Source organism: Seriola dumerili, unplaced genomic scaffold (assembly GCF_002260705.1).
Source record: "Seriola dumerili isolate Sdu_G_001 unplaced genomic scaffold, Sdu_1.0 BDQW01002305.1, whole genome shotgun sequence".
NCBI lineage: Eukaryota > Metazoa > Chordata > Actinopteri > Carangiformes > Carangidae > Seriola > Seriola dumerili.
This window is the reverse complement of record NW_019176560.1, coordinates 93,212-118,044: the sequence shown is the minus strand read 5'-3', so window position 1 is coordinate 118,044 and position 24,833 is coordinate 93,212. Positions and strand designations below refer to the sequence as shown.

The 24,833-nt window shown below is 42.3% G+C and overlaps 1 protein-coding gene across 1 annotated transcript; it reads left to right on the top strand.

Moving 5' to 3' along the window:
- Positions 1-414: 414 nt before the first annotated feature.
- Positions 415-24,775, top strand: LOC111239357 (GTPase IMAP family member 8-like). The gene is made up of 10 exons (XM_022769218.1): positions 415-442; positions 617-667; positions 2,879-3,517; positions 5,368-6,283; positions 6,332-6,570; positions 7,901-8,276; positions 14,647-15,341; positions 23,899-23,943; positions 24,376-24,599; positions 24,752-24,775. Exons 1-10 carry the CDS (start codon positions 415-417, stop codon positions 24,773-24,775), a joined length of 3,237 nt encoding a protein of 1,078 aa, XP_022624939.1.
- The last annotated feature ends 58 nt before the right edge of the window (positions 24,776-24,833 follow it).

Sequence of the window (24,833 nt, the reverse complement as noted above, 5' to 3'; positions counted from 1 at the left end):
ACTGAACATAGATATATGAATTGTTTTCTTTATTATATTGGTCTATATCATCATCTGGTTGTGGACATGTGCTCTAGCTGTTGAGTGTCATCAGGTGGACATTAAAGCTGTAATCTTTGTTATGGTCCTACCTTTGTAGATAATTGATGTGTAACACATAAGGTTCATAGGTAATATGCTACTAGCATTAAGATAAGGTCTGCTATTTAGAGAACACCAACATAACATGTAATAATAGTTATAATAAATCATTCACTTTAGTCATCAGTGTGATTCTCTAACCAGGCTCACACCTCAGTAGTCTTCACCTATTTACACCAGTAATTAAACCTAAGAATTCCTCCTCCATCATTGAACTGCAGCTGTATTAATGCAGATACCCAACTACTATCAGTTTCTTTTAATGCTAACAACATGGCTCACCAGGAGTCAATGATGGGAGGTTGGTCAGTCTCTGAGATGACTATCACAGGGACAACCTACACATCTTATCATTGTTAAGGATCCCCCTCCTTTTCTAATTTTTTACTGCTGTATTTGCTAATACCGCTGCTGATCTCTCTATCAGCACATACCACAGTTTAATGACACCAGTGTTCTTTCTTTGTGTCTACAGATGATGTAAAACTCAAAGGCAGAAGAAGCCCCACGTTCCTGCGTCCCAACAGTGAGTCACATTAAACTGAAGGGTCATAGTTTGCAAAGTAAATGCATTTCGTATATTTTTGGTTTTAATTTTTTCTCTATGGCTGGAGTCGAAAAGGTGAAATAATCTCCTCTCTAACCACTTCTCTCTGACCTCGATATAAAACATCATGAGGTCAAGGAAAGATGTGAAGGAGAGTTCATCAGACATAAAACCGCTGCTGTTGTTTCTACGTTTACGTGGGTCTGCCGAGGTGAAACTACAATAGTGTGTCACTTTAAATGTTGCTGCGGCAATGAAATGTTGGACGTCAATTTCTCCTTTACTTTTCGTACTTTTTCTCTGCTAAAGGAGATAGGAAGCACTGAAGCTCCTTTCCTCATCATTAAGAGAATTGGACCAGCTCTTATCATGGCTGCCGCTTAGTTACTTTCTGCTCATTTCTCTCAGTTAGGAAAACAGACTTTTCGACTGCAGCCTATGTCTCTCTCTGACTCACACACACAGTGTAGTTGATGGGCATTAAATAGTTAAGTTGTTGTGGCCTTGTTATATATATATATATATATATATATATATGACTTCTGCTGTGTTAATCCCTTTGTCTCTCTCACAAAGGTGTGAATGTGAATACACAGTTTTGTAAATGTGAATAAATTCATTTAGTTTGCGAGTAATTCTAGGACTCCAATTTTCTTTTATAGCCTTTCTACTTTTTTACCAGTATGGACTTGAAATGGTCTTAAATTTCATTCATAATGGTCTTAAAAAGTCTTAAATTTAACTTGTTGAAACCTGCAGAAACCCTGTATCTAAACTAACATGTAACCATACTGATGTGATAGTTGCCTGAATGTAGATCTCTCTACAGTGAACTGAAAGGGCGGCTTCTTTCTGTGTTTCCTTTGGGTCATACTCTGAGATAGGTGTTTCAAACAAATCGTGTGCAGGTTCTTGTTTCCCCGAATGTCTAGAACAGAGGTGGAGAGTGCAAAATTAGTAAGGCGGCTAGAGCAACAACGGCCACATTCATAGGAGACACTCCATGTTGAAATCCACCAGACCAGACCAACATTTGCTTGCAGATCATTTGACACAAGGCTAATCTAAATGACCGCAAACCACAAATAACAACGCCACTTTAAGATTGGCAAAACTGGATCTAAATCATTAGAGGATTTGCAGCATCAGTGATGATTTTTCAAGTTCTTGATGACAGATTTTTCCCAATTCTAACTTAAACCTGCAGTGTGGAACTTTTGTGTCCCCCCTCTGGTAGTGAGAGAAATTACACAAACACTGTCGGATACAGAAACTCCTCCTTGGTTTTCCCACTGTAGGCTCCACTATACTCCACCTGACACCATGTTCTGTCTGAATGTACATTGTCAACGATTTAATGTGTCTCCCATGCAACATAGTCCAACATGTTGAAGGTTCCTACCCATGTATTTCACAGAGGAACCTTCAGCATGTTGTACTGTGTTGCATGGGGGACTCATAATAAAAGTCAGACTGAGCCTCCAGATATGTCTGCATCCACTCTAGTAAAGTAGAGCAGCACTTTGGACCGTTTGGTTCTCTCCGCCACCGTTATCTATGTAAAAGTAGGCTACGAGCTTGAGTTGGTGTGTTCACTGGAACAACAGCTCTGCCCTCCACTCACACAAACAGCAGGCAGAGAGGGAGACAGATCTCTCGTCGTCTGTAAGAGTAGCAAAAATATATCATACGTAGACGGATATTTGACAGAGTTAGTGAAATAAATGTGCAAGATAACATTTATCTAGCCGAGAAAAAAAAAAAAACCCAAAAAACGTGACTGCTCCCGTACCGATAGCAGAACCGTTAAGGTTGGAGCTTATTGAGCCTGCAGTCTTGAATAATGTAGCCCCTGGGCCCGTTCAATACCGGGGCTCGGTACCATCCCTAGTCTTCAGCTGTGGTAAATTAACTGGTTGATGTACACACACATCACTACAGGTGCACAGACCAGAGATTTGAAACTAAATATACTGTGGAGTACAGAGAGATTTACATGGCGCTAATAGACTCAATCAGCAGTATGTGAACTGGTTCGGCAAACGGCTTGAATGTAATGGATGTTTAATTATATGTAAAGGTCCTGCACTCCGGCTTTAAAGAAACTGAATTGTTTTCTGATTTTAAGTTGATGAGTGTTTTGTCTTGGACTACGTTAGCTGGTTACCTGATGTATTGTTTTCATTTCAGTGTCGGAGCTGAGGGTTGTTGTGCTGGGAAACAGCTGCTCCGAGAGGAGTTTGGTGTGGAACTTAATACTAGGAAAGACTGAGGTCACAAATGAAGAACAACACAGTAGTCTCAGAGCCAGTGGATTTTTGGAGGAGAAAGAAATAGTTCTCATTAACACCCCAGATCTGCCACTTCCCAACATCTCTAAAGACAAACTAAGAAAATATGTAGAGAACTGTGTGAGTCTCTCTGCTCCTGGACCTCATGTGTTCCTGCTGGTTCTACAGCCTGAAGACTTCACTGAGGAACACAAACTGAGGCTCTGCAGAGTCCTGCAACTCTTCAGTGATCAATCATTTGATCATTCACTGCTGCTAATATCAACACCCACAGAGGAGAGGTCAGGCTTCATGGAACAATACATGCAGCATCCACCCTTAAAAGACATGATCAGAAAATGTAAATACAGGTTTTTGTGGCAGAAGAACCTTGAACTTGACGAGCTCTTAACACGCTTCAGCCAAATTGTGAAAGAGAACAACGGAGATCATGTGATCTGTGATTTATTTCAGCTCACAAAGTCCTTTTTACCTCTTGATCATGAAAGCCTGAAAAATCAGGAAAAATCTTCTGATTTGGACCCTGTTAAACCTCCTGGTAAGTGGTAAATGTGTGATAAATACAAATGAGCCTCGATTAAGTCAGAAAATTAACTGAAACTTATCTCACTTGATCGTGTCATCTTTTCGAAGGGTGGATATCTTTAATGGAAGCTACAAAAAACTATTTTACCAGCTGTAAGTGAATTGATTACAATTAATCATTATCATAATCATTATCATGTTCTGTGCACAAAGTTCTATGAGATGAATTTTATATATTGTACAGTAACTGGTATTTGTTCTGTCATAGGGCTTAAACCAAACACATCACAGAACCCATCACCAGTGGAATGCACACTGAACTTACGTAAGTAAAGACTGTTACATCCAGTCTATAATTTGCCATAAGTAAACATTTTAAACATGGTTCCTCAAGGTTCAGGGCTCACGCTAAACATTTGTGTTGAACACAGCTGAGGTCAAACACAACTGGTTGATTGTTTCATGTGATTTGCATATAGCACATTGCAATATATGTCAGTATGGGATAATATTGCTAATAATACTGAGATAATAATAATGATAACACAACATGTATTCATATAGCACTTTTTATGGGCAATGTTACAAAAATAAATAAAACCAGGTGAGGCAAAAAGCATGCGCATAGAGGAAGTTAAAATAAAATAAGATCAAATAAATAGGAATAAGATTAATACAAAGAAAACCTAGGTCAAGTTCCATAGTCCGGGGACTTGAATAGCGTAAGCCTGGTCACTGGAGAGGGGCGGGATAATGGCCTGTTTAAGACATTATAGTACAGGCATGATATTGTACAAAAAATCACTAAAAGCTATCCACCTACATCAGTGTTGGATTTATATATAGGGCTTTGACACATCAAGCTAGCAAGTTGGCCACTGTGTGCCATAGTTCACCTGGTGTGGTCAGAACCACTGAATAAAGCAACGTTTGTTCTCAGATGTTAGTATGTATATAACCAAACCTAAATTCCCCCTGGGATCAATAAAGTATTATGATATTTTTACGATTGAGTTTACGCACAGTATGGTCCCTATAGAATACAATAATAAAAGACTAGGTCTCCTCTCCAAATAAAGCAGTTTGACATGTAATGCCCTTATAAATTAATAAAATTGAATGCTATTAAAAAGTATATGTGTCATTATCATTAAAAATTAAAATTAAAATGATGGGAAATAATAGATTATGACAAATACAAAACCACCCGTCAAAATGACAGACTACAGTCAAATGCAACATCTGGTCTCATTTTAAAAATCAGTGATTCACCGACACAGGACATGGCGGCTGGGAGCTGAGCAGGCTAACACTTCCTCAGCTAAATTCTCTGATAACTTAAGATCCTGACGACCAATGACTAAAACCCTTCATCCAGTTAAAATATGTAGTTCAAAACAACCAAGGTGTAAAAAGCGTATCTTAAAAATGTGACTTAAAACTGGAAGTATTAAAGTCAATTTTGAGCGTCTGGCAAACAAACACAACACTGGAGAAGTATGAGCATAGAGGATATGACTTCATTGAAAGGTGACTGAATGAAATGGTCAAAATCACAGATTTCTCTAGGTTTGAGAATTGATGGAAACGTTTGGGAAGCACACAACTCCAAAAAATATAACAGGTCTAGTTATGCTAAGACATTTTAATGTGGAAAACATACGTATCATAACTCCAGCTGAAACAGGCTAACAAAACCAGTGCAAAGTAAAACTTAAAAGTGCCAGTTCAAGCTTTTTATTACACATATTTAAATTTTGTGGCAGTTGTCAGAAATCAACTTGGTTTGTTAGGGCCCCATAATTTGTCTTTTTTCCCCCAAAGTTTGTAAAACTCTGAATCAGTATTTATGTTCTATTACAGCACATGAACTCAGGATTGTGTTGTTGGGGAAAAGTGAGGATTCAAAGGCAGCACTCTGCAGATTGATCATTGGAAACCAAGATGCACAGAAACATAACCCAGTCAAACACTGTGTTGCCTCCTGTGGAGAGTGGAGAGGAAAACCATTAACAGTGGTGAAAGCTCCAGACATGTTCAGTCTGTCTGTGGAGACACTGATAGAAGAGGTGAAGAAGTGTGAAACTCTTTGTTCTCCTGGACCAAATGTTCTGCTGCTGTTAGTGAAACCTTCTGATTTCACTGAGGAGAACAGACGAACACTGAAGTTCATCCTGAGTCTGTTTGGTCCAGATGCTTTTAAACACTCGATGGTCGTCAGCACACATGAGGGGATTGAAGTGAGTTTCACGTTCAATCAGCTGCTTAAAAAGTGTGAAGAGCGTCACTACAAAATGTTTAAAAATGACCGCAGGCTGTTAATGCAGAAGATTGAGAACATTGTGCATAGAAACAAAGAAACCTTCCTCACTTTCCAAGAGACCAGGAGACCAAAGTCTGAACACATGAAACCAGCTTTAAACCTGGTTCTGTGTGGGAGGAGAGGAGCAGGGAAGACTTCAGCAGCCGAGGCCATTTTAGGTCAGACAGAGCTTCATTCAGTCTCCAGCTCATCAGAGTGTGTTAAACATCAGGGAGAGGTGAGAGGACGTCAGGTTTCCCTGGTGGAGCTTCCTGCCTTGTATGGAAAACCTCAGGAGGAAGTGATGGAGGAATCACTCAGGTGTATCTCCCTCTGTGATCCTGAGGGCGTCCATGCCTTCATCCTGGTCCTACCTGTGGGTCCCCTCACTGATGAAGACAAGGGAGAGTTAAAGACCATCCAGAACTCATTCAGCTCTGGAGTCAATGACTTCACCATGATTCTGTTCATTGTGGAGTCAGATCCTGCAGCTGCAGCTGTTGTTGACTTTGTAACAAAGAACAGAGACATCCAGGAGCTGCTTCAGAGCTGTGGAGGAAGATCTGTTGTTGTCAACGTCAAGAACAAACAGCAGATCTCTGAGATGTTGGAGGCTGTGGAGACAATGAGATGCATCAACAAACCATGCTGCTACACAACAGAAACATTTGCACATGCCCAAATAGAGAAGATCATACAGCAAGAGAAATGCATCAACATGCAACAAGCTGAACTTCAGACACTGAGAAAGAGCAAGATCACCTGTAAGTATATCTTAATGGCTAGATACTTTAACTTACTGTTGTCATGTAGCTGATCTTGTCATAGGGACTATTGATCGTTTGCCAAGAATCAAGGTCAATAAGGCGGATCTGACTTGATATGAGCCTGCCTTAGGGGGCCAGCACAAAGGAGAGAGAAAGAGAAAGAAAACACTGCAAGAAATTTGGTTTGCTGATGGATATGAGGCAAGTTAGTGAGGACTCTAGAATCAATGTTTTGAATCAGCTGTAGCTGACTCTTCTCTCTAAATCCTGCTGAGGCACAAGTCAGTCCTTTAATTCTTGATGTGTCTTTAAGGTGATAGTTGGCAAATTTTGTAATTTTATTAATGTGGATGCTAAAATTTAGGCCACGACTACATGCAGATTTCTGGGCTGGTTTGTGGTCTAAAACGTAAAACATGACTTTTAATTGTTCTTCTTTGGGTACCAAAACTAAACATTCTTTAATTGCATAAAATGTTGAACATTCAATCATTAATTTGTTCAGTGCACCTACTCAGTTTGCACGGGTCCATACTTGTCATAGTGATATATTACATAAATCTGTGTGTTGTCTGCATTATTATGGTTCAATATTTATTTTTGAGGTAGTGTTAGCATGTAGCTTAGGGGTGAATAGCGATAAATTAGACTGTCCTCCTGTAAAAAAATAAAATAAAATAAAAAATGGGCTACAGGTCGTCTGTGCAACAGCTTATTATGACCCAGAGTTATGTTTAATTGAAAGGTAACATCTAGCAGCTATAGTAACTATGACATAAGCAAAAGAAGAAGTCAGGTGATTTAGTATAAAGAGCGAACAAATCTACCTTAGAAGGAGCTTGGGGTGGATGGATGAGTCAACAAAATACAGGACTTTCACACATGAGACCGGTGTTATATTCCTGTGTAGAACCAGCAGTCTATGTTGTTATGCCACCGCCCCGGAGGTAGTAGTATCAGTTGGAGGTGGAGGAGTTTGATTTAGTTTCTGGTTTCTGTCTATGTTTATAAGTTAAATTACATGACCTGAAGCCAAAGCGGAGCTGTGAGCAGTCAGTGTGTTGTTCATGGCACCCCAGAGGATGGTCAGCTACCACCACCCAGCTTGGGGCAGAGCTGAGTGGAGTATCACAGGCCCAAGCTCAGCGTGGTTCACATAAGACCCATGTCCTTTTTCAGGTGTCGGCAACAGATGAACTTTATACTTACTGTAGCATATCGCTAGCTGGTACAGCCACAACGTTACTTCCTGGATGTAATGATAATCCATTTCTTGAGTACTACCTCTGCTGCTCCAAGTTTAACTCCAAGTCTTATTATTTTGCAGATGGTGATGAGACTCAGAGTCCAGAGTGTCTCAGGATCGTGCTGATAGGAAAGACTGGCAGTGGAAAGAGCTCTACAGGAAACACCATTCTGGGAAGAAAAGATTTTAAAGCTGAATCAAGTCAAATATCAGTCACTAAGTTTTGTCAGAAAGCACAGAGTGAAGTGGACGGTCGTCCTGTTGTTGTGCTCGACACTCCTGGTCTGTTTGACACGACCTTGTCTCATGAACAGGTTAATGAGGAGATGGTGAAGTGCATCAGTCTTCTGGCTCCAGGACCACATGTCTTCCTGTTGGTGTTACAGATCGGACGACTCACACAAGAGGAGAAGGAGACGCTGAAACTCATTAAGAAAGGCTTCGGGAAGAATTCAGAGTCGTTCATCATCATTCTTTTCACAAGAGGAGATACACTGGAACAAGAGGGAGTGTCCATTGATGAGTACATTGAAAAAAAATGTGATAAATCCTTTAAGAAGCTGATCTCTGACTGTGGAGGAAGATACCATGTGTTTAATAACTATGACGAACAAAACCACAGACAAGTCAGTGAGCTGATAAACAAGATCGACACCATGGTGAAGAGAAATGGAGGCAGCTGCTACACTAATGAGATGCTGCAAGAGGCCGAAGCAGCGATACAGAAAGAAGCAGGGAGGATCCTGAGGGAGAAGGAAGAAGAGATGAGGAGAGAGAGGGAGGAACTAGAAAGAAAACATAAGGTAGAAATGCAGGTGATGAAAAGCAAAATAGAAGAACAGAGAGCAGAAATTGAACAAGAGAGAAAACTGAAGGACAAGGAACTCAAGCAAAAGGAGGAAAACATCAACAAAGAGCTTGTCAAAAGAAAGAAGGAACAAGAAATGAGAGCAGAAGAAGATTGGAGGAGGAAAAGACATGAAGAATATCAGCGACAGGAGTGGGAACAAAAACTTGAAGCATTAGAGGCAAAAATAAAACTAGAATTTGAATCAAAGGAAACCAGAAAGCTGGAGGAGAGTAGAAAAGTGATGAAAGAAAAACAAGAGGCCTGGGAAAGGGAACAAAAAGACTGGTGGGGGAAAAGACATCAGGAAAATGAGCAGAGGCAGGAGGAGAAAGAAGCAATTATTAAAAAGCTAACAGAAGAACATGAGCAGGAAAAGAAAAAATATGAGAACAATAGAAAAGAGGATGACAGAATCAGAAAAGAACAGGAGGAGAAAGAGCGAAAGGAATTGGAGGAAAAGTATGAGTCAGGCCTGACACATATGAAGGAGACGTATGAGGAAAAAGCCAGAAAGCAAGCGGAGGAATTCAATGAATTCAGAGAGACATACGTCAGAGAGTTGAGAGAGCACGAAGAAGAAATGAAAGCCAAAGAAGAACAGTATGACCTCTTAAAGGCTCTTTCAGCTAAGACTGAAGAACAAATAAGGAAAAAATATCGAGGAGAAATCAAAGACTTAGTGAAATGTTTAACCAGAAAAAGGGGAAATGTTAAAAAGATCCGTGACTTACTGAAAAAACATGAAAGAGAACTAAAGAGTGTGGAGAATCTGAAGGAAAAAGAAGTCCTGCAGGAAGCTCATGAGAAACAAATAAGTGACTTGATGGAGGAATTCCTGAAAGAAGTCGACAAACCGAATACATGTCCCATTTTATGAGGTATTTTATTTTGTTGCCATGGTAGCAGCAACTTTGGGGACGGCAGTGACGTTCTGTCCTCCACTTTGCTACAAACTGAAATATCTCAACTATTGGATGGATTTACATCATGTGTACAAGAAAGAGTCACAGTAGTAAAACATTAGTAGAACAGACATAAATGCTGGACCAGAAAAAGCAAATGCAATGTACTTTAATTTGGATTTTCTGTGAGTGTCTCTAAGAACATCTTCAAAGTGCTCAAGGTATATTAACCTGCAGGTAACCATAGCAACAGTACTGATGGTTCAGGCTCTGTTAGCAAATAACTAACTGTGGGTTAATTTAACTAAAACCACATTTGTAATCATGGAGGACAATTTAAGCACATAAATAACGAGTAACTGGGCATTGAGGATGAAGGTTTGCTTCCATGATTAATTATCGGTACCTTTGTTTATATTTTAATTACTAAATATCTGCATATAGAAATAACTTGTCAAGTAATTACTTGGTCGAAACTGTTCTTGCTGATATATGCTTGGGGTTGATCCAAGTGTAGAGTGATATACTGTATACGTCAGGCTTGTGTATGTAGTGATAAACCAGGCTTTATAAAAGGTGGAGTATTGTAATACAGCAGCAATGTGTTGCCGTTTCAGTGTGTAGAGAATCTTAATACAACATTTTCTTCTGTAGTGTCGTTGGGAATAATTGCCTTTTTTGTTTGTTTTATATTATTTTTTCCTAAATGGTTGTCTCATTATTTTCAGACATAAGAAAAAGACCAGAGCCTTTTTTATTCCAATATTAGAACATGTTTGTGTGAAAAGTTAAAAAAATCTTGATATTATTCACCTTGTTCAAAGCTACAGAACAAATATTGCAGCATATATCAAAATTAAACATGAATATCATTTAAACTGCTCATGAGATAAATCTGACATTACAGACGCTAAATGCTTTGTTGTTTTGAAAGGATGCTGTATAACTTTTAACGTCACATTAAGACATAATTTAGATGAATCTCTGCTGGTTTGTTCAGTGTTTGCTCTTTGTTTTCTTTATTATTATAACATGAACAAAGTGTTTCCTTGTAGTTCAGTGTGGACTGTTGTTAAAGGCTGAAGTCAAACAGACTCACAGGTTTGCTTCTGCACAGGAGACGCTGAAGGAGGGAGTGGGCAGTATTTACAAAAATACTTTTAATTATCATAGTATATAATTTACTTATCCTTTCTTCTTTCAAAGTCTTTCTTTCTTCTTCCTTCCACTTCCTACATTTAATTACCAGTAGGAACCAGTCTGTTTTACTGGTACCAGATTCACGGCATGTAAATAGTGCACTGTTTTTCCAGAGCAGTTATTAATCAGTCTTTAATAACAGTGAAATAAAATGAATTTAATCTTAACTGACTCTTGCTTTCTCTTCCACACAGAAACAGATATTACTGCAAATGTCAAATCTAAATACGTCAATTAAGAGGAAGTGAATCGAAATGTTGAAAGAAAATAAGGCATAAAGAATATAAAAAAGATGTTTAGACTTTCAGAGATAAAAATCATGTTACTGCGTATGTTACTAAAAACCTAATTAAAATAAGAATGTTCCTGTTTTTCCAGTCACCTTGTCGAGACACAGTTTTTTCTCTGATTTACTTTCACTTTCAAAGTCGGACTGACAGCAGCAAGGAATTCAGCCATGAAGGAAAGGAACAAATCTCCGTAAATAAAGCTGCAAAATGCGAACTGATGGGAGAATTGATTAAGCCGATTTAAAGCAGAGGATTTCGTCACAAACTGATAATCAATCATTGGCAGGTGAGTGTCTGTCAGAGGCGCGAAGGAGGATTTTGTGTGCAGATCATTTTGGGAACGTAACTTCTGTAACTGAGCAGTAAACAGCTTTTTACTCACTCTCACTTTAAACTGAGGCAGAAATACTTGTACATAAGAGTAAATGACTGACAGCTTCTTATACTGAATGTAAAGTCAAGGTGAAGGTAGAGGCTGTAAATGAGGAAGACGGAAAGGCAGAAATAAAATGATGCTATGAAATGAGAAAACTTAATTTCTGATTGTTGTTTGACTTAAGAAGTTAGAGGCGTCTGATGCTTTAATGTTTAAACTGAAAAAAAATCAGCTTGATTCTGTTCCACTGGGCTTGTTTTAATCACAGTAACTTCATCAACTGAGCAACAAACAGCTTCAACATGTTACTGCCACAGTATGAGGCAACGAGCCTCTTGTTCAGAGCGGAAATAGTTGACACCCATCTGCCTGTGTTGCCTAACCAGAGAATCCTGTCTGTCCTCTTGAATTGTACATGTTTATCCGTCTACAGTCACCTGAAAAAAGTTAAAAACCTGTTAAATGAAGGATTATTATTATTAAAGAGATATTTTCCAGTGTTTTGCTCTGTATTGAGAGTGTCATATGATTTCAGTCAGTCGGCTCTAAAATGTCTGAAATGACGACAGTTAACTTTTCTCTCTTCAGGTTCTTAAACCCAGCAGTTGGTTTTCAGCTGATTTAGTCTCAGATGTTTCCAGCAGAGCGACGTCATGGCGACAGCAGGATCAGGTGCGTCCAGTCAGACTTAAATACTCAGGATAACACCATAAAAGAACTACAGTATATCCTCTGTCTTATTCCTGCACTAAAAGTAATTTGGTCTCCAGGACTGCATGTTCATCTCTGCTGAACAAGATGTTTTGGATTCATCATTAGAACCATCATTAACATTCCTGCTGACTTGTTTACTGATGGATTGGACAGCAGAAGTCATTTTTGTGCTGAGTCATTCCTAAGTTGAAGTTTCTTTTAATCAATAGTTGCAGGTTGTGTAGAGCCGGTTCCCTTTGTTTGGTGACTTTCTTTGGTAAAACAGAAAAATAAATGATCAAAGACAAGATAATAACAATTAATAGTAATACAGTATTAAACTAATGGTCAAAAGTTCTTCACTTTTATGCCTCTGCCAGAGCCGCTTCATGCTTAATTAAAAGCTTCATGTTAATTAAAGATTACATGTGAATTCAATGCTCTGTATCTTTACAGTGACAGATGATCTGCAACCAGTGAAGCGCAGCAGCAGCTGTCCACATCTGCCTCCTTACAGTGAGTTAGACTGAGTCAAAATATTTTATTCTTAACCTGTAGAATTACAGTGTGTGTAGGTGGTGGGTACAAGCTCAACTTAATTAGTTTATTTCATCTGAATATCTCACAGCTCACTGGTGAATCCACAGGTTTCTAAATATTGCTTATAATCCAGTTTTATTATTTATGTCAGTGATGGAGAATGTTTTTGAATAAGGCTGCAACTAAGGATTATTTTTGTTTTTGATTAATCTGATGATTATTTTTCAATTAAGTGAGTTTTTTTTTTAAATCAGAAAAATAGAGGGAACCAATCATTCAGTTCAACGTGATTTCTTCTAAATGCTTGTTTTGTCCAAACAATATTCCAAGAAATATTGAAAACACAGTTAATGTTTTTAAATAATTAAAAAGAAATGCAGCAAATTCTCCTTGTTGTGGATGCGTCAAAATAGTTTGTTAATTTAGATAAATAATTTTTCTGTTAGTAACTGAGTTACTGTTGTAGATTAATTTATAACAAAGCTTCATAATTTATATCCCCTATAGATTTGTATGTAAAAATCTAAATATATGCAAAGTCTCTATGTAACATAATAACTTATAATAATAATTTATATTGGTTTCTACACAGTAGGTGATGAACTATATGGAACAATAACTGAACAGAACAAAATATGCAGAGGAAGCTCAGTTAGCTGAGCTGATTCTTAGACCTGTATCATACTGCAGTTGATATTTTGATTGAAATGTGTTTTCCAGCAATATACAGTTACAACCAAATGTTGTTTCATACACTTTCTATTTCTACAGTCTTTTTTCCTATTTCAAGATCTGTGAACTATGAATTTCATTTTACTTAAATTTAAGAAGGACTTCATTTTCTCAGACCTTTGTACCTGAGGTGTTCCTCTCATCATCCTCATTATCAAGAGGCATCAGGAGAACTAGTTGATTACAATTGAAATAGTGCAACAGACTTGAAATGTGCAACATGTGTCTTTTTTATTGTATATTTTCTCTTCCAAAACCACCATTTAGTTAGATTCAAAATAAAGCAGTGTGTTTCTTGGTCCAGGCTGTATTAGATACGTGACTGAATCTGGCACCTTGTATAATCAGTTCTGGACGTGCTTCAAAGTATCTGAAATATTCAAATGTGAGACGTATCATGTTATAATTTTTTTTTAAAATCTACAGTAATACGTCCTTTCAGAATAAGCTTCATGTTAATTAAAGATAATATGTGAGTGACTCAATGTTCTGTATCTTTACAGTGACAGATGATCTGCAACCAGTGAAGCGCAGCAGCAGCATTGAACTCCTGCCTCCTAACAGTGAGTTAAACTGAGTCAGAATTACTCTTCTGTATTTTAACTTCTAGAATTAAAGTATTTGTAGGTGGTGGCTTTGAAGTTATGTTTTATTTTATTTACGTGAATATTTAAAAGATCACTGGTGAATTTCCAAGTTTTAAGATTTAACAGCAGACAGCAGCAGAGACAGATTGTCATGTTAAAGAAGTAAAACGTAAAAAGTACAATATTTTCTTCTAAAACTTAGAGTCAAGTAAAGTACAAGCATGTGTACTTGAGTTAATGAGTATTTATTTGCATTTGACCCCTGTGCATTTTCAATGAAGTCTACACAAATATTTTCTAATTCAGTGTTTTGATTTCAGTGTCTGAGCTGAGGGTTGTTCTGCTGGGGAACAGCTGGTCTGAGAGGAGTTCAGTGGGGAACCTCATACTGGGAGAGACTGTGTTCAATACTAAAGAAGAACCAGACTGCTGTCAGAGAGTCAGAGCACAGCTGAAGGAGAAACAAATGGTTCTCATCAACACCCCAGATCTGCTTCATTACAGCACATCTGATGAGAAACTAGGAAAATATGTGGAGAACTGTGTGAGACTCTCTGATCCTCATGTGTTCTTACTGGTTCTGCAGATCGGGAGTTTTACACCAGAGGAGAAAGACTCTGTGGAACTGATCAAGAAATATTTTGGGAGAAAGTCTAGAGATTTCACCATCATTATATTCACCAGAGGAGAAGAACTGGACGATCAGTCATTTTCATTTGAGAGTTATATTAAAGATTGTGACGACTTTGTCAAACAGCTAATAAACGACTGTGGAGGAAGATATCAGGTCTTTAATAACAAAGATGAAACAAACCGCACACAAGTCCAGGAGCTACTGACCAAGATCGAAACCATGGTGAAGCAAAATGGTGGCAGCTGCTTCACTGCTGAGATGTTTGATGACACAGAGAAATCCACAAAAATACAAGTGGAGAGGATGAGGAAAGAGAAGGAAGAAGAGATGAAGGAGATGAAGAGAAAACATGAGGAAGAATTGAAAACACTGAGAGGAGAAATTGAACAGGAGAAAGAACTAAGAGCAAAACAGCTGAAGGACAAAGACAAACACATCAACAAAGAGCGTGAGGAGAGAAAGAAAGAACGAGAGGAAGATGAAAAGAGATGGAAAAAACAACAAGAAACTCTACAACAGGAGTGGAGCGGAAAACTGGAAGCTTCAGTTCAGTCAGAAAGAGAGCAAAAGGAAACTGCTGAGAGGAATCTGGAGCAGAGTAGAAAAGAGATGAAGAGAGATCGAGAGGCCTGGGATAAGGAAAAAAAGGACATGGTGGAACGAATGCAGAACCTAAAACAGGAGGAAGAGAAAACAAGACTCAGAGAGGAGTGCCATCGTAAAATATATTCTTTTCTTATGCTGATGTTGTTTCTAACACTTGTGTAGCGGAGGGCTACAAACCTGTACTGTATGTATGGCAGCACACTTAAAACCACCTACACTTAACTGCACTGCCAAGCTAATAAAGGTAGGCCGCTAGCCACTACCGCAGGCGTCCCACTATGGATTTAAAGATGCTGTGGACAATCACTAAAAATGACTGGGAAGGGCAAAGGTATAACGAAAATAAACAGTGTATATTTATTACAACTCTAAATAAAAAGACTTACACACACTCAGAGTAAACAAAGTAAACACTCGATTTAGGTAGGTTAAGTCCTTGAAATAATTCTCAAACTAAAGGTACCAAGTTGCCCGGGGTTGGAGCTCACGTGGCGATACCGTCCCAGAGGATGGAGAAAGAAAAGTGTGAGGAGGGGGGTGACGGTGCCAGGGAATCCGTTGAATTACGGGGAGAGGAGGCAAGTGAACCCTGAAGAGAAGAGGAAGGTGACTGTCGATGAGAAGGGATATCAACTGCGGAGTCAGAGGTTTCCACGTTTTGGGAACGTGGTTGACGAATCGAAGCTAGCCGAGCTTGCTAGCGACTCCCAGCCGACGCAGTCCGCACACAAGGCAGAAAAACAGTCTCTGAAATCCTTCTTCACGGCGTCGAACTATCCTCAGATGGCGAAATGCCCCAGATAGACTCTCACTCTGGTATAAAGGTCCGTTAGTTTACTAAAACTTAAGAACTAATGGCTACTTCAGCCAAGCAGTCTCTTTCTTCTTCGTTTTTTCTCCAACTCGCACACATACACCTACAGGATCGCACACCAATCAGGACGCAGTGCGCCGACAAACTACGGCATCACTACTAGGACAACAATATGACGTGCGCATTCCCACATGAACCAAAATATATAGAACAGTATTAATAATGAATAGAAAATAATAGACTAAAGCAACTACATAGGAAAAGGGGGACTTAACCAGGCAGCGGCAAGGGGAAAGTAGTTATTACTCAAATGAGCTTAATTGAACTAAATATATACAACAGACTCTGACGCTTCAATACAGCCGCCCCCTAATTCGCTATGCGCAATTAGCTACCCTAAACTTAGAAGCTCAGAGTCAAAGTCAAGTCAGATAGTCAGTCATAGGCAGTCCTCTAGCCATCTACATTCTTTAATGTTGGTTGACCACTTAGGAAGATGAAGACACAGAAGCAGGATCAGGATGGTCCTCTGCGTGGGGGCTCTTTCACCCACTTCTGTCTGGCCTGAAGAGAGGGTAGGTAGTACAGGAGGAAGTGGGACCAGAATTGATCTGCAAGAACCTGACTGTGTCTCCACATCCTTCGCCCTCTCATCTCATCTTGATTGTACACACTTTGGGGGAGAGCAGGGTCCAGCCGCCCCATGAGGAGATAGTTCGGAGTCACAGGGTCAACATCTGCGATGTCGGTGGACACGTATCCAAGTGGCTTGGAGTTCAGTACTCCCTCTATTTCAGTAAGTACCGTGGCAAGGACTTCATCACTGACGGTCTGGGCTCCAAGGACAGTGTACAGCGCTGTCTTGATGGACCTCACTTCTCTTTCCCAAGTCCCCCCAAAGTGAGGGGCATTCGGGGGATTGAACTGAAAGTGAACTTGAGCTGGAGCTAAGCGAGTCTTCACTTCTTCTGTCATTGCTCCAAAGCTCTCCCGCAGCTCGGACTCTCCCCCCTTGAAATTAGGTCCATGATCCGATAATAGAGTTGCAGGTGTCCCTCTCCTGGCCTGGAACCTCCGGAAGGACATCAGGAAGGAGTCAGCGCTCATAGATTGCAGCAGTTCGATATGTACTGCCCTAGTAGTCATACACTTATAGACGATTCCCCACCGCTTCTCTGTCCCTCTTCCTCTCTTGACCAAGAACGGGCCGAAACAGTCCACTCCGGTTGAATGGAACGCCCTCTCTCCTATCTTCAGCCGACAAGGCGGTAAGTCAGCCATCTTTGGTATGGCTGGCTGAGCTCGCCACCTTTGACAATCAATGCAGGTTCGCTGAAATCTACGCATCGCTTCTCTTCCTTGGAGGATCCAGAACCATCTCCAGATCTCCGCGAAGACTCTCTCTGCCCCTGCATGGCACACTAATTGGTCATACCGTTGGATGATCAATTCTGTGACTCTATGCTTGGTTCCTAGAACGATAGGGTGTTTCACATCGTCCGCTAACTCCAGGGCACATCGCAGCCTACCCCCAACTCGGATCAGGCCTTGGGCGTCAAGTTCCAGGGCCAGAGTCAGGAGTCTACTGTCAGACGGGACAGGCTTCCCTTCCTGCAAACACTCCAGATCCTCAGGGAAGGAGTCTCTCTGGGCCCTCTTCAGGACCAGCAACTCAGCTTCAGCATAGTCTGCCGCACTGAGGTTCGATGTGACAGGAAGCTCCTGGTGATGCCAGAAAAACGTCCTTTTCTGTAAGTCCTCGAGTGTCAGACAGTCGTCCATCTCAGGACCTTCACTGGGTTTAGTTTGATTTAGACTACAAAAAAATGATTTCTTCAGCTCTGGATCGTCTTGACTTTCAGTCATGGGTGCCTGCCTCGGCCACTCCTCCTCGGGCTGTCGAAGGAAGTCTGGACCATGACTGTAGGGATTTGTTTGGGACAAGGAGGCGAGGGAATCTCCTCTTGTTATGATGTCTGCGGGGTTACACCCAGTGTCGACGTACCTCCAACTCTCTACTCCCACCAAGTTTTGAATCTCTGCGACCCTGGTTCCAACGAAGACTTTATACCAGCAGGATTGGACTGGAGCCAGGTGATCACCGTCATGGAGTCTGACCACAGGAACATCTCACTCATCGGCAGGGTAAGTTCCTCTTTCACCATCCTAGCTAATTGTGCACCGGCCAGCGCTGCGCAGAGCTCCAAGCGGGGGATTGACTGTTGCAGAGGGGCTACTCTGGAGCGCGCTAGGACAAAAGCCAGGTGGACGACACCAGCGTTGTCTGTTGTACGAAGGTATGCCACAGCACCATAAGCAGTCTCAGAGGCATCACTGAAGACGTGTAAGTCTATCTTGCTGGTATCCAAGTCAACATATGGGGGGAAGTAACTCCGGGGGAGGGTGATCTCCCTCAGTAGAGGGAGCTCTTCTTCCCACTCTCTCCACCTCTTCGCAAGGTGATCAGGGAGGGGATCATCCCAGCCCTGTTCCTTAGCCCACAGCTCCCTCACCAGCACCTTAGCTCTGGTGGTATATGGTAGAATATAACCCAGTGGGTCATACTGACTGGCAAGGATGCTGTAAATGCTTCGTCAGGTGATTGGCTTTACTTCAGGCGGGGTATGTCGATAGTGCAGAGTGTCTGTCTTAAAGTGCCAGACAAGACCGAGAGTAATTTCCTGAGCCTCTCCAGGGCTATGCGCCATCCAGGTCTCACTACTCTTGACTTTGGCTTCTGGGGGGAGCTGGCTGAGGGCATTAGGGTTGCTGCTAGCCCACTGTCGGAGGTCGAATCCACCCCGTGCCAATAGTGTCCTCAGCTTGATGAGGATGGTCCTGGCCTCCTCCTCTGTTGCGACACTTTGCAAACAGTTATCGACATAGAAACACTGTTTTACACTGTGACGGACGTCCTCTCCTGCTGTCGGGTCTTCAGAGACGTGCTGCTGTAGTGCGAAGATTGCACAGCATGGGCTGCATGTGGTCCCGAAGGGCAGTACTTGCCATTGGTAAATGGAAGGATGTTCGTCGTTCGGGTTGTCTCTCCACAGGAACCTCAGCAGGGGCTTGTCTTCCTCCAGTAAGTGTACCTGGTGGAACATCCCCTTTATATCTCCACTGATGGCCACCTTGTCCTGACGGAAGCGTATGAGGACTCCTAGGAGAGATGGGCCAAGCGTAGGACCAGGGAGGAGGTATCTGTTCAGACACTGCTTTCCAACTTGAAAGCTGCAGTTAAACACAACTCTGTCTTTGCCATTATGACTGACCTTGTGGTGCGGTAGGTACCAGGATTCTTGTGTCTGTTCGGCCGAGAAGTTGTCTATTCTCTTGACATGACCGGCCGCCACCAACTTATTTATCTCCTCCCTGTAGATTGCAGCTTGCTGCGGGTTCTTAGCCAGCCGTCTCTCTGTGTTCCTAAGGTAGTTACTAACAACTTCCTTCAGTACGTGCAGCGTTGGCATATTCTCGCATCTTAGGAGTGGAGTGGCGTATCTTTGTACTCCCTGGACCTCAACCCTGGTGGTTTTCTGTTCAAGTAGCATGACAGCGTACTTGTCCTCCTTAGATCGGACCATCTGTTTCTCATTCTTGAAGGGGAGAGTATCCAGTTGCCATAGTCGTTCGACGTGGTTCAAGAGGGTGCCGTCGATGGAAGTTGTCTTGCTGTATAAACAGCTGGTCGATGCTGGCCCACTGGTTGGAGAGGGAATGGGGCCTTGGAGGGTCCATCCTAACCTTGTCTTGATGGCGGCTGGACATCCTCTGGGCCCGAGATATACTGCGCTGACTGGGGTGATGAGGTCAGTGTGGTCGGAACCAATTAGGAGGGTTGGAGTAACTTTGCAGATCGGAGGTATTGGTAGATGTCGGAGGTGCTGGAACCTCTCCTGTAGCTTTTGGATGGGATAGTCGTACTGAGACAGACCAATGTGTTTGCTGGTGAAGACATCTCCCACTTGATACCGTTTGTTGGGTTGGTCAGCGGGCGATATGGCAAAGGCAACCCTCTCACCCTCAATAGTCTTTAGATCTCTTCTGATAGTACAGAGAGTCAGATTCTCCTCCCGTCCCTGGAGACCTAGTTTGTTTGCGGCGGAGGCGAGGAGTAGGGTTTTCTCCGAACCATCATCCAACACCGCATAGGTATCCAGGAGTTTGTCTCCGTGATGTATCTGGACCCTGACGATCTTTAGCATCACTTTAGCGCTTCCACTCTTCGCTGGGTCTATGTAGTGACAATCAATTGTTGACTGGGTGGGCTGGTCTCTGTCCCTGCGGTTAACATCATGCAGGATGTTCAGGTGAGTGGCTTGGCACTGAGTGCACTTCTTCTTTAAGTTGCACTCGGATGCTTTGTGCTGACGCGCACATCTCCAACATCGACGGTTGGTCTTGATCCACTCTACTACCTCCTGTTGGTTCATTTTCTTGAAATCTACACAAGCGTGTAACCAATGCTCTTCGTTGCAGTAGGGGCAATGAGGCCTTGCTTTGCTCTTGTTCAGTTTGTGGACCCTTTCCTTGTTGGCCACTCCAGGCTGTTTGTCTTTGAGGTCCTCGTTTTGGAGCATCACTGTTGTCGGCCTCCCTTGGCTCTTGGTCTTTCTTCCTCCATCTCGAGGGTCCGAGCCACCCCGTAAGGAAGGATCTATACCTAAGTTGCGAACCTCCGTTCTAAGGAAGTTTGAAAGGTCAATCAGGGATAGATCAGGTTGAGACGCCGGGAGGTGATTTCGCTGACGCCTGAACCTCTCCTGTCTGAACTTGGGAAGTTTGTTCAAGATTCGCTCCACATTGGAGCTGGCATAGAGCTCACAAAATCCTTTCTGCTGCGGACAGGTCGTCCAGGGCTTGGTCATCTTTGACTGGTGGGAGCTTCTCTATTTCTCTGAGTTCCTGAAGGACAAAGTCCCAGGGCCGCCCATAGCGGTTGTCGAGAGCAGCTAGTGCATCTGAGTAGGGCGTGGTAGAGTGAGCGTATGCCAGAGCTATGTTGTGAGCACGTGGGACGTTGACATGTCTCAACAGGAGGGCGTATTTGTACCTCTCATCCTGGGAGGCCGTAAGGAGAGTCTCCAGGCACATACGCAGTTCTGTGTACTGAGATCGATCCTCTTTAGTGAAGTCTGGAAAGGTGGTCTCCTCTGCATAGGGGGCTACCAGTCGGGGCGTGAACTTAGGATGAGGCACTGGAAACTGACTGTCCGATGGAGGGGGAAACTGCCCTGTGTCGGCAGGTGTGGGACTGGTCTGGTCGGGCCTGGGCAACGCACCGGTTGCTGGAGTGGGTTGTGCCATGTTTTGACTACTCAACGGTGGAGGAGCTTGGCCAGCGTCAGGAGTTACGATGCACTGGGGTGTGTGCTTGTCTTGTCTTTCGTCCACCAGTTCTTGTAGTCTGCTGGTTAGTTGAGCAGCTACCTCTCCGGGTTCCTCCTTGATGCCAGGTAATGGATCCTGTTCGTACCGTTCTGCAGTGCTCCTTTGTTCTGGGGAACGTTGTCTCGACCCTCTGTCTGAGGTTCTCCTGAAGGTTCGGGTGGAGGGCCGTGAGGATCGATTTCGGAGGGCTTCGGTCAGTAGCTGGATAGATTGCAGGGAGTTTTCGGCCTGTATGCGCTCTCGCTCGGATTGTTGTTTGGTCAGCTCTGCTATGGTCTGAGCTTGCATCTTCTCTCTCTGTGACTGCAACTCAACTTGGAGTCGTTCTCGTTCGGCTTGTAGGCGCTCACGTTGGGCCTCTCTCTCAGACTGTAGGTGCTCTCTTTGTAACCACTCTGCTGCTTGGTGTTGTGCATCTCCTTGCATAGCTACCATCTGCTGTTTAAGTAGCTCTAGTAGCACTTGGTTGTCATTTCGTCCTGACATCGAGGAGTGTACTGAGCTGGGACTGTTTGGACGTGACTGCGTCCTGCCTCCCTTGTGCCCTCGGTGAGTCTCGTCGGTGGAGTCAACATCAAGCCTATGCAGCTTACTAAAGGGTGTAAAGCAGGCAGCATCTAGCTTGGCTATGTCGTCTAAGCTATGACTAGCAGGCAGGTCCAACATGCGGCTAGTCGTAGTTGGGGCGAGGTTGCTCGTGCTACGGCTGTGCAGTTGTTCTGTAACAAGTCTGGGGGGTAACTCAATGTCATAATCATCTAAATGTCTAGGGAGTTGTCTGACACGTTTGGGGCGTTCAATATGGGGAGGGCTCTTATCTCCAACAGAGTGTCCACTACTAGCCATTGCGGCGGTGCTAGCCTTATGTAAATCCGGCTCGAAGGACCAAATTGTAGCGGAGGGCTACAAACCTGTACTGTATGTATGGCAGCACACTTAAAACCACCTACACTTAACTGCACTGCCAAGCTAATAAAGGTAGGCCGCTAGCCACTACCGCAGACGTCCCACTATGGATTTAAAGATGCTGTGGACACTCACTAAAAATGACTGGGAAGGGCAAAGGTATAACAAAAATAAACAGTGTATAATTACTACAACTCTAAATAAACAGACTTACACACACTCAGAGTAAACAAAGTAAACACTCGATTTAGGTAGGTTAAGTCCTTGAAATAATTCCCAAACTAAAGGTACCAAGTTGCCCGGGGTTGGAGCTCACGTGGCGATACGTCCCAGAGGATGGAGAAAGAAAAGTGTGAGGAGGGGGGTGACGGTGCCGGGGAATCCGTTCAATTACAGGGAGAGGAGGCAAGTGAACCCTGAAGAGAGGAGGAAGGTGACTGTCGATGAGAAGGGATATCAACTGCGGAGTCAGAGGTTTCCACGTTTTGGGAACGTGGTTGACGAATCGAAGCTAGCCGAGCTTGCTAGCGACTCCCAGCCGACGCAGTCCGCACACAAGGCAGAAAAACAGTCTCTGAAATCCTTCTTCACGGCGCCGAACTATCCTCAGATGGCGAAATGCCCCAGATAGACTCTCACTCTGGCATAAAGGTCCGTTAGTTTACTAAAACTTCAGAACTAATGGCTACTTCAGCCAAGCAGTCTCTTTCTTCTTCGTTTTTTCTCCAACTCGCACACATACACCTACAGGATTGCACACCAATCAGGACGCAGTGCGCTGACAAACTATGGCATCACTACTAGGACAACAATACAACGTGCGCATTCCCACATGAACCAAAATACATAGAACAGTATTAATAATGAATAGAAAATAATAGACTAAAGCAACTACATAGGCAAAGGGGAACTTAACCGGGCAGCGGCAAGGGGAAAGTAGTTATTACTCAAATGAGCTTAATTGAACTAAATATATACAATAGACTCTGACACTTCAATACAACTTGTGTGATGTATTTCTGAGTTGGTGGTGTGTTGAAGTCCTATTTGCTGTTTATTTGTATTGTTCCTGCTGTGTTAAGAACTTAATGGCTCTGGAAGTCAGATAGCTTTTCTCAAACCTACGTCTCAAAGCTACGTCCACACTGACACACCTGAAAACACATACTTACATGACCACATACACTGGGTATGTGCAGGAAGCAAACAGGAAGCTGAATGTCTACTCTGCAGTTGGTTAATTGAAGACAATACTACAAACCTGCAGAATTTAACTGCACAACAGCTGCTAGAGAAGACAACAAGGTCAGCAATGGTTGTAATTCATTATGCGTGTTGCATTCACCACTGGTAGTCGAGGCTGATCCTATCAGGAAGCTGGAACTTGTCCAGACCAGTCAGGTTTAAATTAAGAAACAGATCTCAAGTTTACTTGAGTTTATAGTTTATGACCAAAACTGCTTTTGTTGTGAGATTTTGCAGAATATTGCTTATCAGTCTAAAAGGTTTAAATATAGGACATTGATGTTTAATCTGTGTGTTTTATGTATTTTTATAGATGATGATGACGTCGATTCCCAGGAGAGCAGCAGCAGCCCTGACTGTGAGTTAAACTGAAAGAGACAATCAATCAATCTGAACAATCAAGGAACATTTACTATATGGTTCAGTGGAGTCTCCGATCATAATATTCAAAAAGTCAACAGGAGAGAAGAAGCTATGGTGAAAATACTCAACTAAATTCAGAGCCATTAAGTTTCCCTTGATCCCTTCACAAATTAAATAGAAGACAAAGGTTGTGTAAAAACTAAAAGTTTACTTGTGTCTTTTGGACACGGTAACATCAAACTTAGTGTTGTCTGTTGGATCAATGGGGGGGGGGGGGGGTTTAAGGCAATATCATCAGAGAAATTGGCTTTTGTAAAACACTAATCAGTTGATACAATAATGAAGTTAATGTACAAACAATTTACTGCCTCAAAGTTGATTTAGTACAAAGTTTGTGTTTAAATGATTGAACTAATTTTCTTTTCAGTGTCTGAGCTGAGGGTTGTTCTGCTGGGGAACAGCTGGTCTGAGAGGAGTTCAGTGGGGAACTTCATACTGGGAGAGACTGTGTTCATCACTGAGGAAGAACCAGACCGCTGTCTGAGATTCAGTGGACAGTTGAAGGAGAAACAAATAGTTCTCATCAACACCCCAGATCTGCTTCATCCCAACATCTCTGAACACAAACTGACAGAACATGTGGAGGACTGTGTGAGTCTCTCAGCTCCTGGACCTCATGTGTTCCTGCTGGTTCTACAGCCTAAAGACTTCACTGAGGAACACAGACCGAGGTTACAATCAATCCTTGAAACATTCACTGATCAATCATTTTATCATTCACTGGTATTGATCTCAATACCCAGAGGGAAGAGTTCAGGTTCCATTGAAAACGATATGCAACATCCACCATTAGGAGACTTTATCAGAAAATGTAGATCCAGGTTG

Bases quoted from the DNA above. Each gene is read 5' to 3' on its own strand.
- LOC111239357 (XM_022769218.1), top strand. From the start codon at position 415: ATGGCTCACCAGGAGTCAATGATGGGAG. The intron at 3,518-5,367 runs GTAAGTGGTAAA...GTTCTATTACAG, and splicing joins GGACCCTGTTAAACCTCCTG to CACATGAACTCAGGATTGTG. The intron at 23,944-24,375 runs GTGAGTTAAACT...TTTTCTTTTCAG, and splicing joins GAGCAGCAGCAGCCCTGACT to TGTCTGAGCTGAGGGTTGTT.